The 17,179-nt window shown below is 43.3% G+C and overlaps 6 protein-coding genes across 15 annotated transcripts, besides 1 other annotated feature; 3 read left to right on the top strand and 3 right to left on the bottom strand.

Annotated features, from left to right (window-relative positions):
* Nucleotides 1–692: 692 nt before the first annotated feature.
* On the top strand, nt 693–4,346 carry CNT2 (Concentrative nucleoside transporter 2). 3 transcript variants are annotated; one of them, NM_136602.5, is made up of 8 exons: nt 693–913; nt 2,088–2,141; nt 2,200–2,395; nt 2,449–2,650; nt 2,713–3,477; nt 3,542–3,869; nt 3,937–4,117; nt 4,179–4,346. In NM_136602.5, the coding sequence occupies exons 2-8, from the start codon at nt 2,088–2,090 to the stop codon at nt 4,262–4,264; spliced, it is 1,812 nt and encodes a 603-aa protein (NP_610446.1). In that variant the 5' UTR covers nt 693–913; the 3' UTR covers nt 4,265–4,346. The 3 variants fall into 3 exon arrangements, with proteins under 3 accessions (NP_610446.1, NP_995781.1, NP_995782.1); NM_206059.3 differs by having other exon boundaries at nt 693–883; NM_206060.3 differs by having other exon boundaries at nt 693–883; nt 2,203–2,395.
* A 20-nt stretch (nt 4,347–4,366) lies between these two features.
* CNT1 (Concentrative nucleoside transporter 1) lies at nt 4,367–7,689 on the top strand. Its single transcript, NM_136603.3, has 7 exons — nt 4,367–4,590; nt 4,642–4,957; nt 5,184–5,948; nt 6,005–6,332; nt 6,393–6,573; nt 6,634–7,294; nt 7,346–7,689. Exons 1-6 carry the CDS (start codon nt 4,446–4,448, stop codon nt 6,669–6,671), a joined length of 1,773 nt encoding a protein of 590 aa, NP_610447.2. The 5' UTR covers nt 4,367–4,445; the 3' UTR covers nt 6,672–7,294; nt 7,346–7,689.
* CG13742 (uncharacterized protein) lies at nt 6,570–9,780 on the bottom strand. 4 transcript variants are annotated; one of them, NM_136604.4, is made up of 11 exons: nt 9,603–9,780; nt 9,278–9,542; nt 9,059–9,222; nt 8,886–8,992; nt 8,565–8,785; nt 8,350–8,504; nt 8,187–8,298; nt 7,917–8,064; nt 7,693–7,825; nt 7,336–7,636; nt 6,570–7,273 (listed from the first exon to the last, which is right to left on the bottom strand). In NM_136604.4, the coding sequence occupies exons 2-11, from the start codon at nt 9,527–9,529 to the stop codon at nt 6,716–6,718; spliced, it is 2,151 nt and encodes a 716-aa protein (NP_610448.2). In that variant the 5' UTR covers nt 9,530–9,542; nt 9,603–9,780; the 3' UTR covers nt 6,570–6,715. The 4 variants fall into 4 exon arrangements, with proteins under 4 accessions (NP_610448.2, NP_001286227.1, NP_001260814.1 ...); NM_001299298.1 differs by having other exon boundaries at nt 7,693–7,864; nt 8,362–8,504; nt 9,603–9,604; NM_001273885.2 differs by having other exon boundaries at nt 7,693–7,792; nt 9,603–9,604.
* Nucleotides 9,781–9,805: 25 nt separating this feature from the next.
* On the top strand, nt 9,806–11,774 carry Dbp45A (DEAD box protein 45A). Its single transcript, NM_057579.5, has 6 exons — nt 9,806–9,958; nt 10,014–10,555; nt 10,614–10,780; nt 10,838–11,196; nt 11,263–11,416; nt 11,480–11,774. Exons 1-6 carry the CDS (start codon nt 9,883–9,885, stop codon nt 11,745–11,747), a joined length of 1,566 nt encoding a protein of 521 aa, NP_476927.1. The 5' UTR covers nt 9,806–9,882; the 3' UTR covers nt 11,748–11,774.
* Nucleotides 11,746–14,865, bottom strand: Nadk2 (NAD kinase 2, mitochondrial). Of its 5 annotated transcripts, NM_001273888.1 has the most exons (7): nt 14,404–14,777; nt 13,702–13,742; nt 13,379–13,625; nt 12,783–13,011; nt 12,515–12,721; nt 12,055–12,457; nt 11,746–11,993 (listed from the first exon to the last, which is right to left on the bottom strand). In NM_001273888.1, the coding sequence occupies exons 2-7, from the start codon at nt 13,739–13,741 to the stop codon at nt 11,890–11,892; spliced, it is 1,230 nt and encodes a 409-aa protein (NP_001260817.1). In that variant the 5' UTR covers nt 13,742; nt 14,404–14,777; the 3' UTR covers nt 11,746–11,889. The 5 variants fall into 5 exon arrangements, with proteins under 5 accessions (NP_001260817.1, NP_001260816.1, NP_788288.1 ...); NM_001273887.2 differs by lacking the exon at nt 13,702–13,742 and having other exon boundaries at nt 12,783–13,008; nt 14,404–14,865; NM_176108.2 differs by lacking the exon at nt 13,702–13,742 and having other exon boundaries at nt 12,783–13,023; nt 14,404–14,865.
* Nucleotides 14,478–16,630, bottom strand: Boot (Bootlegger). Its single transcript, NM_176109.2, has 3 exons — nt 16,464–16,630; nt 15,432–16,399; nt 14,478–15,275 (listed from the first exon to the last, which is right to left on the bottom strand). The coding sequence occupies exons 1-3, from the start codon at nt 16,501–16,503 to the stop codon at nt 15,180–15,182; spliced, it is 1,104 nt and encodes a 367-aa protein (NP_788289.1). The 5' UTR covers nt 16,504–16,630; the 3' UTR covers nt 14,478–15,179.
* Nucleotides 16,631–16,708: 78 nt separating this feature from the next.
* Nucleotides 16,709–16,910: a mobile genetic element.
* The last annotated feature ends 269 nt before the right edge of the window (nt 16,911–17,179 follow it).

Here is a 17,179-nt window from a genome sequence, read left to right on the forward strand (position 1 = left end):
TAAGTATAAAGAACTTAAAAAGATTATCAATCGAACCTACTTGAAAATAGGGCAATTGATCATCATTAACTTAATATTAGACTGATATATCTCAATAAATATTATTTATAATATCTTCAAAGAAATTTTTTTTTATTAAAATAAGAAAAGTATAAGATGATTGAAACCAATGTGGATTCTAATATTATCTGCCTGTTTTCAAATGTTATTAAATTATTATTTTTATTTTATATTATAATTTTTTAATTGATATTAAATTGATCTTTTTCATCAGTGATCCATTTTGCGGCATTGCACTTTAAGTTAAAACTCAATTTGTAAAAATTGAGTTGGTACAATCAAGCTAATATTTATTTAATAATTATTTCACTGTGTAGTTAAACCAAATTAACACCTTACCAATCGGTATCACACAGTATTAGCTGGGTACTCAAGTACCCATTGATTGCTATGATGAAATAAAAAGCCTCATTAAATATTAAAATCGAGAAATTACAAATTTCTTACGAGCTTTAATGTTAATTTGAGGTAAGCTTTGCTCTCAACTTATATTTCTGTAAATCAAAAAGGCCAAATGGTATCAAGACACCATAAATTATTAGATAGAAAAAAGGCAGTGCGAATCCTAAACCTGATACCTTCTTATCAGATACCGTGTAGTAGCGATTGTATTAAAAAGGCCCGTTCGGAGCAAACCGAATTTAGTCTTGCCGCGAGTTTCAACGAGCTACAATGGCAGTTAGCCAACGTTTTTAGTCTGGCTAAACAGATGCATTTATCAGTCATTTGTATTCGGGCAGACAATAACGACGTTAAAAACCCGTTTCGGCCATAACAAACCTATAGTACTCATCAGATACGAAGCAAAACAAACAGTAAAAAGGTGAATTAACTGTCGTTCCAAAAATTCAAGGTGCGATCATTATATAGACTTAAAATACAAACTGAATACTCGTATAAAAAACGTGTTTTTGAATGTGAACTCTGTATGATTTTAGTCAATTTTGTAGAAAAAACAATAATCGGCAAAAAACACGTGTTCTCGAGGCTGAATATACATATAACCATGTTCTCAGAGCTGGTCTATTAAATATAAGTGCTTTATTAACTTTCACGAGTTTGGCTAAATGCCACTCTGATAGTGCTATCAACTCTGTTTCGATTACCCAGAATGGAAAATCCTAACCGAAAGACCACCTAACGAGGAACTATACTATATTGAATGGGATTTACAGCCCGAATTTATCAGGAATGAGAATTGAAGTGGATTATTTATAGCCTGTGCTGTAGTTTACAGCCCAGTCCCGTTGTTGGCCTCTTAAGTTAATGCCCGGAAATTATTTGAGTGGCCATCCACGTGCTGGAGTTTAGTCATTGACTCTGAAAAACTAAGTGCCCAATTCAAAAATCCTGGCCCATGTGCAAATTTTAAAATTGGAATCCGCGGATCCTATCGCTTGCTTTTGAGTGGCATGAATCGTTCAAATTGCCAAACTTTGATTCAGATAGCTAACACACACCTATCTTGTGCTGTGCGACACTTGGCATATATGCCCACTCGAGTCGAGGGCTAAAATAATTTGAAAGAGATAATGCCAGATTATGATTGCGGCAAATTACTTGTCGCTGGGTATTAATACCACATACTCGTAGTTTTTCTCTAAGTATATTAGTTTCGTTTAGGGTATATAAGATATATATAGAATATATATAGAAAGAATTTGACCCTATAAATAGTATATTCTTCATAAGGATCCGTCAGTTGTCCGTCCGTCCGTCCGCATGAAGTTCGATATAGAACTCTAGGCAACTTTAGGCATGCAAGTTTGTTTTAAGCCGTTGCCACGCCCACCGATATCGCTAAAGTCTGCCCACATGCTTAACGTCTAAATAATGTTGTGATAGGCTTATCAAAAATAGGACTCGTTCAAATTGGACCATTAGAAAGGTATTAAGAGTAAGCTGAAAGCTTATTAACAAAATATAGCAAGTAAATTTGCTGCCAAAGCAACAACTCGCTTTGTTGTACCGGGTATATAATAGTCGATACACTTAACTTAAACGTTCTCTCTTGTTTTTTGTTATAGATGTCAGCCGAATCATCAAAAGGAGCTATTAACAATGGCTACGAACTGGATCATGTAGGTTTTTAATTAAAAAAGCTTTGTAAACCAGATTAAATATTATAAAATGTCATAGAAGGAGTTGGACATCCGTGACTCGGAAGAATTCACGGAACATCCACTGGATGACACCAGCGAGGTGGCAAATAAAAAGGGATATTTTGAAAAGAATCCAAAAGTAGCGCGACTGGTGAGGATCTCGATTTATGTACTGCTGCATCTGTGTGTTGTGGGGTACTTCTCATATGCAACCTACCACTATCACGACATAAGTAAGTATATCGCCAAAATAATTAGCAAGAAGTATACCATTATTTATCTACAGCCAACTATGAGTGCTATTGGAAAGACAACCCATTGTGCGGCATCAACTTCTGCACGGGCTATGGAATGCTCCTGCTCCTCCTGGGATTCATCTATTTGGGTCTATTCTACTACTATGTCTTTAAGCCGATGGTGGGGCACAGCCTGCACAGGAACTATATCAAACCATTTTCAAAGAAATGGCACAACTTCAGCAGAACCAGGTAAACTATTATGAAGAAAATATATGTTTAAATCTTCTAACTACTCCTCTTCGTTTTCCCAGAGTTGTGTCATTGGCCAGCATCGCATTGCTCCTGGCCCTTTTGGCCATCTTTGTGTACTTCGAGTGCCGGGACGAGACCCAAAAACTGGTGTCCCTGGTGGCACCCTGCTTCTTCATCCTGTGCGGCTACGTTTTCTCCACGAATCGAAGAGCCATTAATTGGCGCATAGTCATCACGGGAATCACGTGCCAGTTTCTGCTCGGCATTTTCTGCATCCGCTGGGAGGTGGGACGAAAAATCTTCGAGTGCTTGGGCAACAAGGTGGCCACGTTTCTGGGCTATGCCACCGATGGAGCCGAGTTCGTGTTCGGCGACTTCCTGGTGAACAACAATGTGTTCGCCTTCGCCATCCTGCCGGTTATCTTCTTCTTCAGCTTCTTCATCTCCATCCTGTACTACATGGGTACAATGCAGTGGGTGGTGATCAAACTGGGCTGGATCCTGCAGCAGATTCTGGGCACCACTGTTTGCGAAAGCGTGACGGCCGCAGCCAACATCTTCCTTGGCATGTCCGAGAGCCCGCTGCTCATTCGGCCGTATATCAACAAGCTGACCAAGAGCGAAATCCACAGCATCATGGTGTCCGGATTTGCGACCGTGTCCGGAACCGTGTTGGCGGCCTACTTGTCATTCGGTGCATCGGCCGCGCACTTGATCACCTCCTCGGTGATGGCAGCTCCCGCTACTCTGGCCATCTCTAAGCTTTACATGCCCGAAACGGAGGAGAGCCAGACCTCATCCGATTCAATTGAACTGGAAAAATCGTACGTATTTCTAAGGCGCCTAGTTTAACCCAAATGTCTAACTAGTTCACTGTCATCCTTGTAGACAGGACTCTTCGCTGCTGGACGCAGCGTCCAGTGGTGCCAGCAACGCCGTGCCCATTGTTCTGGGCATTATCGCTAACATAGTCGCCTTCGTCGCCTTCATCGCCTTCCTAAATGGTCTGGTCAGTTGGTTTGGTTACCTGGTGGGTCTCGAGCAAATCGACTTCGAGTGGATATTCTCTAAGCTGTTCATCCCGCTGGTCTGGGCCATGGGGGTGCCAAAAGAGGATTGCGATATCATCGCCAAGGTGGTGGCCACCAAAACCATTATCAATGAGTTTGTGGCCTATGAGCGTCTGGGTCAATACATCGAAAATAATGATATCACTGTAAGTTGTAGATGGTGTGAAACCCATAGCTCATCTGGAAACTAACGTTTGAGGTCGATTTTTGTAGGCCCGCAGCGCTGGAATCGCCACATTCGCCATCTGCGGCTTTGCCAATCCCAGTTCCCTGGGCATCCTTATCGGATCCCTCAGTGCTATGGCACCACATCGTCGCTCCACCATTACAGCAGTGGCTTTCCGAGCGTTTGTGGTGGGCAGCATAGTCTGTTTCGTATCCGCCAGCTTTGCAGGTCAGTCGATAAACGATCATAAATATTTCTTATTATTTTAACTAGTTTTACTTTATTATAGGCATCCTTATACAAGAAGATGACGAGCGGGCGAACTACAACAGGATATTCGAGAAGTTGGGTCGAAAGAATGTTACTCAGTTTTAGTTCCTTAAAGTTGTAGTTCGTGATAATTAGCTGATCAAATTTAGCAAAATACAATTCTTATTTATTAAAGATGTTTAGGATTATTTTTACCTATTTGTTTACTAAGGGGCTGTGGGATATAAGTCATAAGATCCACACAACACTTCTTTACACTACACACTGTTTCTCATTTATACACACAATGGCAGAACCAATAGAAGGCGAACAGGAGGAAAAGCCTCCGCCATCGAGGGCAAAGCGAATCACCTATCTGGTACTCCATGTGCTGCTCCATATCATATTCATATCTTACTTTACGGCAGCCACAATCATTTTCATCTTTTACGGTAAGTTACCCCTTTGAGTTCGAATGTAAATGTTTATGAGGAAAAACCCAGACAAGGATTCCAAAGAATGCTGGCCCAATAGGGGCTCGGAAGCCACAACCGAATCGATAGATAACTCAACCGAAGATGATGATGATGATGATTATGACACAGAAGAAACTTCTGAGAAGCCAGTGCCAGAGGTTAAGCCAAAACTATTGTGCCAAATTAACTGGTGTCATGGATACGGGTTTCTCATCGTCTTGTTCATCTTGTTTTATATCCTATGGCTGTACTACTGGGTATTTAAGCCATTCGTGGGCATCAAGCTGTATAATAACTACCTGGAACCAGTGATTGACAAATGGATTGCGTTTAGTCGCCAGTGGTGAGTACAAGATCCTTTGAGATGATCTCCCTTCAGACTTGAACAGCAGTACCATAAGTCAAAAAATTGTAGATGTTCAGGACCTGTAAAGATTATCCATTCGAATACAATATATATATATTGGTTAAGAACTTTAGCTCCTGTCCACAATGTATTTGAGGCTCCAAAAGATTCTTCTAAAAAGCTAAATGCTTTAATCCTTATTTTCCATTTTCTCCAATTCTAGGATAGTGTCCGGCGTAATGCTGGCGATTGTGCTCGCTGTGGTGGTGGCATACCTCGGATTCGAGTGCCGCAATGACGCATACAAGGCCATCGGACTGCTCGGACCTGTGTGCTTTGTCCTTATCGGATTCGCCGTGTCCAAGCACCACTTGCAAGTACCTTGGCGCATAGTGACCCACGGTCTCCTGGGACAGCTGCTGCTGGGCATACTCTGCCTGCGCCTCCCCTTTGGCCGGTCCATCTTTCAATGCCTTGGGGACAAGGTGACGATATTTCTGAACTACGCACAGCACGGAGCACGCTTTGTGTACGGGGATCGCATTTGCGATGAGTACGTCTTTGCATTTGCCATACTGGCGGTGGTGTTCTTCTTCAGCGTGATCACCAGCATTATGTATTACCTTGGCTGGATGCAGTTCATCCTGAACGGTTTTGGGTTCCTCTTGCAGGCCATGGTGGGCACCACCGTTTGCGAAAGTGTAAATGCAGCGGGCAACGTGTTTCTAAGCATGACCGAGAGCCCTCTGGTCATCCGGCCGTACATCGAAATACTGACCGTCAGCGAGTTGCACGCTATATGCACCTCCGGCTACGCGACAGTGGCCGGTACTGTCTTGGGGGCTTATGTGTCCTTCGGTGCTTCCGCCAGCTTTCTTATCGCAGCCAGCGTAATGGCTGCTCCGGGTTCACTGGCTTTCGCCAAACTGTTCTACCCCGAGACCGAGGAATCTCTGACCAGGTCCGACAACATTAAGCTGGAAAGCTCGTAAGTTCCTCTTCATAAGAGTCAACATTTGATAATCGCCCAGACACCTTGCCAAGGACGGATACGTCTATTTTGGATGCGGCCGCCTCGGGAGCTGCAGCAGCCTTGTTGATTGTGCTCGGAATCGTCTCGAATATCATCGCCTTCCTAGCCATTGTGTTCTTCCTAGACGCTGTAACGGAGTGGATTTTCGAGCTAATTGGACTGCATAACATCACCCTACTCTACATTCTCTCCCAGATCTTTATCCCGATTGTCTTCGTGATGGGCGTGCCGTGGCACGATTGTCAAGCAATTGGCCTGGTGGTGGCCCAAAAGTCGTTCATAAACGAGTTTGTGGCTTATAGAAACCTGGGCATATTGGTTAGCGATAAAAAGGTTGATGTGAGTACCCATCTGCATATTCTATTCTTATAGATTATTTTAAAACTAGTATTCTTATAGCCGCGGAGCGCTGCCATAGCCACTTTTGCCCTTTGTGGGTTTGCCAATCCCGGATCCCTGGGCATTGTCATCGCTTCGCTGAGTGCAATGGCACCATCCCGACGATCAGACATCACCAGGGTAGCCTTTCGATCCTATTTCGCAGGCAGTTTCGTTAGCTTTACATCCGCTTCGCTTGCAGGTAAACTGTCTTTATTTACACGTTATTTTTAACCGCCTTATCGCACAACATCTTAATTAGGGATTCTTATTCAAAATGAGTACACAGGTGGTAATTAATTGATTTAGGTAAGTGAGCGATACGAAAAGCATAGAGCAGGGAGCTAGGGTACAATTCCACTCAAATTGGCCATTACCTTCTTGAGCAATTCCCAGTCGGCAGCATCGAAATTCGCGGTGCACTGGGTCAGTTGAAGAGAAGCCTCATATATATTACGAAGGATTTCTTTAGGCGCCAATTCACTCCGTCGACGTTTTAGACTAGAGACCGGACATTTATGATCTCCATGGCGAATGTAGCTTGATTTACTGAGATCAAATGAACCGTCGACAACAGTTCCGGGTTCGACATGCAATGCCTTAAACAATGGGTATATTGCATGGCGGGCACTAAATGCTCTTAGTTGGGCGTCATCGCTGACTTTGCAGGAGTCGAGGAATTTCTCGCGATACCAGTTTGTGCATCCAGCATTTGGAGGCAGTCCCCTAAGTATAAGTAATTTGGTGGATCCATTCGCACGCGCTAGTAGTTTGAAGTAAACATTAGCAAAGCTAATGCTCTTGTCAATGCCTAAAAGTTTATTGGCCATTTCCGATGTCCGCTGAAACCAATGGGAACAGTCGATTTGATCGTGGTGCACCAAAAGTTCCAGTAGAGCAACCTTTGGGTATAAAAAATCAAGGTATGTATATCCATTTTATAAGTGTACTTCTACTTGCTTACCACTTCATAGTACAACTCAACTTTTGTGGGCGCTGAGGTGGAGATGAGTTCTAAGCGCTTCAATATCTTCATTCCCACGTGGCCATCTGATTTTGCGACGACAGACAGGTGCCGGAAGTTTTGAATGCTTATGACAGGAAGTTCCTGCTTTCCCAAGCAGTGGAAGTACCTAAGGAATCGTTGTACATGCAATTGGCTTGGATTTGTGGAAAACATGGCGTAAGAATTATTGCACTTATGCCAGTGAGCCATAGCCTCTTTTATGGCATGATCTGTCCAGCATTTGTTGGCCTCTTTTAGCCTAAAAACATAGAATAGTGAAATAAATTTTAAAATGTATGATTTATAATTACTAACCGAAAGCACAGCATGAGAATATCCGCACACACTTGCGATGTAATAAAATCCTTTTGAAATATGCCGGCACAGAAATACCTATGTAGTTCTATGTTACCCACTAAATACAAAAGACAACCAAACGCATCCAATACTTGATTATAGCGTTCGCCGTGAACAAAATTTTTAGCATCTGTGGGCTCAGTAAGTAGTAAGAAATAAATATGATCGAATCGACACCTTACCTTTAAACAAATATTCAAAAGTTTGTTGTAATGTTCGGCAAGTAGATGGGAGCACATCCGCATCGTCTGTAGACACAGCATTAATAAAATCCATGCAAGCGTCGAAGTAGTCAAATTTTGGTGTACCAAGGACACTGGATATTAAATACTAAAAGGACAAATTTTAGTAACATTAACAAAATCTGATGATGTATTGTATGAATGAATAGTTTTCAATCAAAGTCTATCCGAAGACATTTATTTGCAAGCGATTTCTGAATTTCATCTTACTTCTTGACATTTTTGGAACTTGTAAAGCAGCTCTAAAATATCTAGTACATGTGGTCGTACTAACACAGAAATTAGCTGTTGCTTCTCGATGTCAGAGTAATGTGATGGCCTCCTAAAAGAAAATACAATTATTGCAAATAACCATTTCATTTTTCAAACTTACGTTCGTTCACACATTATTAAGTCCATCAGACAAACAGCTACATCATCATCAACATACACCACACCTTTTTGAAGAATATGATATAACAATACAATGTAGGTCCTGATACCATCTACAAGCTCCTCTAACTTTTCCGCAGGAACAATACGATTGTCCTAAAAAAAATGTCTTGTTAAATAAACTCTTTTACAAATCGTAAGCTTTGTTATACGAACGATGTCAAAAGTACTATTCAAGTGAACGGTAACCACATCACATAGATGAAAAACAGTTTCCCTAAGCCAATTGGGCAGTTTTTCGTCTGTAGGATTAGCATGCCAGGTTGTCATGAAGTGCAAGCAAATATGAGCCAACGTCTCGCCTGTCTGTACAGATAACTGCAGATCACCAGTGCGTGTTCCTTCGGTATCTGCGATTTCCATTATCTTTTGCATCACTGACAATTGTTTAATATAAAGTCTATAATTAGTCTACAACAACTTTCAGATAATACTCAAATTTTTGGGTGTATCAATTCGTTAGTATTCCTAACTTACAGGTCGCAAGGCGAGGGTGGACTTCTGTCAAATTAATGATAGAATCCTTTATTAAAGAAAGCGTTTCGAGTTGAAGATCCGCAACAATCTGGCGATGACTCTTATCGCTGAATGATGTAAGCAAAAATATATAGAAATATTTTACATATAGGTTTTATCCAAGCCCCTCTTACCACATTAAACAGAAGTCGATAATTGTAAAGACAAGATAGGCAAGGATTTGAACCAAACGTTCGCCTGCTTCCAGCAATCGATCCCTGAATGTGGATACAAATTCTTGTGCCACAGACATGAGTTTTATATGACCGCTGTGGACTTCATTGCCAGTTTCTGCTTCCTGAGGACGAATTTAAAGTTAATAGACTGAAGCGCATTGTGTAAGAATTACCTACGATCGTGAACCACTTGCACATTTCCCGAGCTGCTAGTACACAATACCCGGAATCGTCGATGTATGCTCCTAATAGTTTGGTGAACCACAATGTCAAGACATCCACAGGATTCGCGGATTTATTTGCGATACATGCTGAGCAAATGGAAACCGCCGAATCAAAGTCTATCATCAGGATGATGTCCTTCTGGTCTATAGCCACCAGCTCACTGTAGGCTACAGATGCACCCAGGCTATCATGGTTTTCGGACATCTTTGCATTGAGTCTAAATCGAAATATTCAGTGTGTTTACAAAATGATCGCGCCCATAGATGCGGAATCTTACCTGTCTAGAGCGTGACTATTGTCGATTAATTATAAAATGTATTATTAATTTTATAGTGAATTTTTTCTTATTACTCGCCAATAATTCTGCGGTTGAAGTAAATAAAAAATTTAATTGAATTTAAATTAAAAATGCGTACTAAATACAGCTAACCACTCACACGGAGCAAAAATTAAAAACGTATCGATAGTTATATACCGATACAGAAGACAATACTTCCATCACTAATACAGCGCACGTTGTTTTCCTTTTTTATTTCGTTGTATTTTTATTTACCGAAATGCAACGAAAGGAGGCCAATCCCTTTCAGATCCTGGGCCTACGTCCATGGTTGGTTAAGCAGCTGACCAAGTTGGGTAATGTCAAGCCGTCCACGGGTTTACCCAAGTAATTAAACCATTGCGCTTTCAGGCCTGAAGGGAGCAACTCCAATCCAACAGAAATGCATCCCAGCGATATTGGCGGGCCAGGATTGCATTGGAGCTGCCAAGACGGGCTCGGGCAAGACCTTCGCCTTTGCCCTGCCCATTCTGGAGCGGCTGAGCGAAGAGCCAGTGAGCCACTTCGCCCTGGTGCTGACGCCCACGCACGAGTTGGCCTATCAAATCTCCGAGCAGTTTCTTGTGGCTGGACAGGCGATGGGGGTGCGCGTATGTGTTGTCTCTGGCGGCACAGACCAAATGGTCGAGAGCCAGAAGCTTATGCAGCGACCGCACATCGTGGTGGCCATGCCCGGCCGTCTCGCGGATCACCTAACCGGCTGCGACACCTTCTCCTTCGACAATCTGAAGTATTTGGTTGTTGACGAAGCGGATCGCATGCTGAACGGAGACTTTGACGAGAGCCTATCCATCATTGAGCGCTGTTTGCCAAAGACAAGGCAAAACCTTTTCTTTTCCGCAACCATGAAGGACTTCATAAAGGAGTCCAGCATATTTCCCATTGCCAGCGATGTAAGTTTTATGAATACCCTGTTGAATGGTACTAATAGATATCTTAATCCGAATGTAGTGTTTTGAATGGTCGCAGGACTCAGACGTGGCCACTGTAGAGACTCTGGACCAGCGTTATCTGCTGTGCGCCGACTACGATCGCGACATGGTCTTAATAGAGGCACTAAGAAAGTATCGCGAGGAGAACGAAAACGCTAATGTCATGATCTTCACCAACACAAAAAAGTTAGTTGCACAATAATAGGAAGTAAATTCTAAGGATTTAATAACGAATCATTTTAGGTACTGTCAGCTTCTCTCGATGACACTGAAGAACATGGAAATCGATAATGTTTGCTTGCATGGTTTCATGCGGCAAAAGGAGCGCGTAGCTGCTCTAAGTCGCTTCAAGTCCAACCAAATACGTACACTGATCGCTACGGATGTGGCCGCCAGAGGTCTGGATATACCCAGCGTCGAGCTGGTTATGAATCACATGCTTCCCCGGACACCAAAGGAGTACATCCATCGCGTAGGCAGAACAGCAAGAGCGGGGCGCAAGGGCATGTCCATCTCCATATTCCGCTTTCCACGCGATCTAGAGCTTTTGGCCGCCATTGAGGAGGAGATCAACACCAAACTTACAGAGCATCCCATCGATCGTAAGTTTTGTTGGAATTAGTGGCACACAAAATAACTATCTTTAATATATATATTATATAAATTAGAGCGCATGGTGGAGAGAATCTTTATGCAAGTAAATGTCACGCGCCGTGAATCAGAGATGCAATTAGATAATAACGATTTCGACGAGCGAGCGCAAAACTATAGGCGAAAGACGTGGATTATGGAGGGGAAGGACCCCGACCAAATGGAAGCTTTGTAAGCAGTGGAAAATACGCATATTCGTTGTATTTTATAACAATTTTTGTATCCCATCCACAGGTATCGTAAAAAACAGAAGGATAAACTAAGGGAAATACGCCGAAAGAGAAAACTGCAGCACGCAGAGCCGGCAGCCAGCGAAGAGGGCAAAGCTCTCCTACAGGACGAGCGTTTTAAATCTGTAGACAGTGCGAGGTTTGAGAAGAAGGGAAAAGGACGAAGTAGAGCCACCCAAGAAGATACCCCAACCAAGCCACTGAAAAGGCTTAACAAAGAAAAACCAGTTGCCCAAAAGGGCAGAGCAGATGTCAAGAAAGATAAAGCGTGATGTTTAAATATACTTTTATAAAATAACAAAATAACTTTTGAGCTTACACTGCTAAGTAGTTGCAAAATGCTTACTTAAATAATTTCAAAAATTCAGACATGCTAGAGCGAGATGACCAGGCACTAGGGGCGCATCACTGGATTCAGTCTAAAGCGATTGTCAGAAGGGCATCTTCTGGGTGAACCTCTAGCAAAGCCTTGGCGCCATCGTTGAAGGGGAACGAAATGCTGCCATCTATAACCAGGTCTGTGGAGATGTAATTGTCATAGTTATATCTTGTTTCGTATTTGAATGTCCAACTACTCACTGGCATCGATGCAATGCGACTTGACAAACACGGTCTGCACAAAATCGCGCTCCTTAAAAGTCTTTGGCGAAGGCCACACGCCCACGCAGATTTGCTCCCGGATGGAATAGCAGAGGCGCGGGTCGTCTGGCGCGAAGAGCAGGCCTTGGTTGTACCGCTGGGCGATCTCCTCTGCATTTTGTCGTAGCATCATCACGTTCTTTGAATCGCCGTCGGGCAGGGAACGCAACAGGTCGTCCACATCTCGGCTTGTGATGCGATTGATGCTGGTGTGCCAGGATGTTGAGCCCGTGCCCGTGCTGACGCACAGTCCGGAGCATTTGGTCTTGTTCACCACGTCCTGGTGGTCCAGCACCAGTTGCAAGTGGGACACTCGGGCCGATAGATGCTCGCCAATAAATACCTATGTAGACAGCTTGTAAGATCTAAGCAATCCAGCATAGAATCCTAATTGTCTTACCTCGTTCAAAGCCAAGTAAGGAAGAACACGTTTCATCTTGGCCTTGTACTTGTAGGCCATGTCCTGGTCCAGCATTTCGGGTGCGGTGCTGACCTGCTCCATCTTGACCTCCGTGTGGCGGAAAAGGTCAGTCGGCTCCGGAATATTGCCGTTGCTACCAAGCATCGTAGTCCGCACCCTCGAGCGATGCATCCACTTGAAATCTCCCTGCCAGGAATTTGAATATTTAATGAATGAATTGTGAGAAGTGGCTCGTTCCAGGACTTACGCTCTTGATGCGGGAAACGGCGTCGGCCGGATTATCCGAGTAGTGCTTGGGCAGCATGAGTCGGCCCTCCGAGTGAAGCGGATCCGAGTTGAAGCCCACGATCGGCGTCTTCTGCTGGCTGAGCGCGAAGAGCGGACTGGCGCGTCCGGCGGAGAGAAGGAAAGTGCCATCGCCGCCCACCGGCACGATGACGTCCGCCCAGCTCATGACGTCCTTGCTCAACGAGCTTCTAAATTCAAGTCTGCTCGTTTAGTAAAGTCAACACACAGGGTGAGGTGCCGCATGGGAGACACGAAGTGTGTGAAGATGGTGGAGATCAATTGTAGCGGGTAGTAGTCACAAATCGAAGATACATATAGGTATAGTATGTGACGAAGTGACGAGGCACGCAACACAACATTGGTGGCAGTGATTGGAGGCCTAAAGGTGTGGATGTCTGGGTACATGTCCTCATAGAACTAATCTCATTCAAAGCAATGAAATCATTTCCATGGCTTGAGTACATTTACTCATTTACTTGAGTACATGTACCTATGGCCTCCGTTGCTTTGAGCTGCACTCCGATCACTGAATTGGAGGACTACATGGGTACGCACCTGCTGGACAACTTCACCTCGCAGCCGACGTCCTGGAAGCTCTGCACGACCCGCCGCTCGAAGTCCTTGTGCACCTTGTGCAGATGGAGGACCATCTCCACGTCGGTGCCCCGGTCACGGAGCTTTTGCTGGAGCTGATCCGGAGACAGTTCCGGGTGGCGTAGCTGCTCGAACTCATAGCGGGACAGCTTGGTGACGACCAGGGCCCGCTTTAGCTTGAAGTTGGTCGGCGTATATTTAGCGTACTCTGTTCAAAATGGCAATTGCAAGCGAAAGACCTCGTTAGTCCGATCAAATGTGGGTCCTCGTCACGGGAAATTTACTCAAACCCTCGGGAATAATCTTCCTGCCGTTTTGAAGCATCCTACGGCCGAAATCGATGTGTAACTACTAGGTTTTAATGGAAATTTCCCGGAACAGCTGATAAACAACACAGTGCAAGTGGAAAGTATTTTCCCTCTAAAACTTTTAATGAAACAATGTTATGTATTTGGTTTGTACCAATCATGTTTTTCGTAGATTTTCCTAATGGTTTGACATACTGCAGTGAGCTTTAAATACCATTATTAAAGATAAGTAAAATCAAGCTATCCAGTATGTAAAATTTGTTTGTTTATAATCAATATAATTATAGCATAACAAAGTTTAGTGACACACACTTTGAGATCTGCGTTCAATACTTGTTGAAAAGTTGGTTAAGTTAAGTTAATCCGGAAACCAAAAAGGATATTTAAGATAATATCCACTTTCTGAGCGAATAATTTTGTCAGCCAGTGTGCGTGGGGAAAGTTCATCGTGACAAAGAATTTGGCGAAAAAGTGTTTACTGATAATCTTCGGCTTGGTCGGCGTCAGATGCGATTAAGGCTGTCAAGGCGAGCCTACGGATCTGGTGATATGGTATTAGTTTACTCCAGCACATGCCTAAGGCTGATAATGGAGGCGGCAACGAAAACACAGATAGCTAGGGTGTGTAAAACACCTCAAGTTGTGCCATTTCGGCTCCGGAAACCCACACATCCTTACCTTTGGAAAACTGTTGGAGCAACTGCTTCGACTTCAACATGCTTGGCACTACCGAAGACGAACAACGCACATTTAGGGTACTGTGTTCAGTTTATTTCGTATTCGTTAAGAAAATCGTTTGGGAAAAAGACTACGCTATAAAAGTAACCAAATGCAAAGAATCGATGGCTCTTTCTTCAGTTGGCCACTTTCGAATGCTTTTGCACAAACAACAAAATAACTGCGTGTTCGTTCTACACTCGACAAAGCACAAAACATAGGTTGAGGTTAGTGTTTAGCACACTATCCTAAGTTACGATCACTACTAACTATCCCGCTATCCGATCCCGATGATCATTTTCACGTCCGCTCTCTGGGTGCTTGGCAGATTAACTGATTATTACTCTGTTCGTCTCCGGCACATCAGTTATGTATGTATATAAAATCGCCTTCGCTGTAAATTTATCGCCGTTTGTTTCTATTTTCGTCCGCTTTCGCTTCTCACATCTCGTTCGTCCGTGTGTACTTCTTGTTGTGCATTACTGATAAGAGGCCCAGCCTGTTCTTATCAGCCGAAATATGTGTTATATATATAAAAAAAAGAGGCAGAAAGCGACTATTCACCCCTGCCATTCACTGGGCATCGTCGAAATCGTCTTCTTCTTGCCTGCGTCGACTCGCAATTCGCACAGAAAGTGCCCGCCAATCCGGCGAACTTAATTTAAACATGGGCTGCTGAGTACTTAGAAATAACAGAAGTCAGATAGATCCCTTAAATGCAACTTGATGTCGGTTTTCTAGTTAAAACGTTGCAGTTGGTCCCTTCCTCCTTCACGTTCAGGCAATGCGACACTTCGGGACTCCTCCATCGGTCCGTTTATCCAGTCGATGTTCTTAAATAAGAAAACCGTAAACTTATTTAAAAATACAAAGTTAATATGAATCATTTCTTGAAGCTTAATGCCTTTTTTCTTACACGTGCAGTTTGTAAGGCTTTCTTTCAAATCTCTATTGTGTGGTATTAGATTACACATGATTTCGAATATTACCTTGAAGATGTCACACGAGTCTCCTTGGTTGTTTTGCTGGGCAACGCTCTTGAGCAAGAGCATCACGTTGTGGGCCATTTTACTGATTTTCATGCTCTCGGAATCAACTGCTGCGGGTTTCAGGTCAGTCTGCGGCTTATTAATATCCTGCGCTTCTCCAGCAAACACATTCATCGAGTTGTCCGTGTAACGCGTGATGGTTTCACAAGGCAAATGGTTCTTGACACGATTATCCGGAATGTGGGACACCGAATCGATTAAAGAGCCGATCGAGGTGGAGCCGGTCCAGTCGTAGTGGTCAGGTCCCATGTAGTTGCGGCTGCTACGCGGATCAGTGGGTGCCTGGTGAGTATACTGGAAATGTTTATTTACATCAATGTCAAGGTCAGTTTGTTGATTTGAATGGATTTCTTGACTGCTGAAGGCATTGTAGGCGTAGCGCAGGACCTCCTTCTTGGCAATCTGGGGCTGGTGCTGATGACGATGGAATTCATTCCGTTCATGGTGATTATACTGACGATTGCGTCTCTTGTTAAAATTATTACGAAATCGAGAGCCTTCTCTCAGATCAAGGCGCGACTTAACGTGACCACGTGCCTGGTCACTGAGCCCCAGTTGAGCCGCCGCTGATGGCCGGTTGACGTTGTTACCATTCATGCGCCACGTGGCTGAGCCTTGTGAGGCCTCCGAGCTTTGAGACTCCGTCTCGCAGTACACCTTATCAAAGTCATTAATCTCAAAGTTGATTTGCGAAACATTGGAATCGAACTCGGTTAGAATTGATTGGCCATTTGCTAGCACGGAACCCTGGAAATCTTCAACTTCAACATCGGTATCGCCACCCTGATCCTGGTCCTTGTAGGTTTGCAAGTGCCCCAGCTGGCGATTATCGCCCTTGGGGGCTGCATTACTCGAGTATCGTGGTGGTATTCTGGGTTTTGGTACTACGCATTGCTCGAAGTACTCATCTGTCAGATAAAAAAAACGAATATTTTAAGGACGATCACAAATTGAGCAGACATTTTTACGTACCCAAAGACAGAATGACTCCGGATGCATTGAAATCCGTCATCGTGCACTCGCAATTAAGCCTAAAATATAGAAACAAAAAAAGCTTGGCGCCGCGTCAGTCTGGTCCGCAAGAAAAACAGTTAGAACCACCGCGTTTGTAGAGCTGCAAGTGCTGCAATCGAATATTACCACCCGGATAAATCGAAGTAAAACTTCTTTGCACTGGTCAGCTTTTGAGTTTTTACACCCGTTACTCGTAGTGTAAAATAGTATACAAAAGCATATTCTTGATCAGGATCAATAGCCAAGTCGAGCACCTTTGCCACACCCCTCCTTATAATTACAAAACGCTCAAAACACACTTATGAACAATTTTTAATTTTTTCTCATTTTATTTAGCAGTATCTATCATGATAAATTTTCGTGTTCGCATATCCACTAGCTGAGTAAGAGTATTTTCTAGTCGGGTAGTATTTGTCTAAGATCTATTCATTTTATTTAAAGTTTATTAAACATAAAATATTATTAGTGTTTTATTTGTGTGAATTCTTTTTCTTTGTTTATTTTCTTCTTTATTAAATTAAATCAAGTATTGACTTAAGTTTAATATGGGGCAATAACTTGTATGTATTTACTTAAATCGTTCAATGCGAACTTGTTTTGGTAAATCAGTTTTTCATAACAGTGCGCCACCTTGAAAACAGACCACAAACGCAGGCGTTAGGCGTTTCAGTATT

This window comes from Drosophila melanogaster, chromosome 2R, assembly GCF_000001215.4.
Source record: "Drosophila melanogaster chromosome 2R".
NCBI classification, from domain to species: domain Eukaryota; kingdom Metazoa; phylum Arthropoda; class Insecta; order Diptera; family Drosophilidae; genus Drosophila; species Drosophila melanogaster.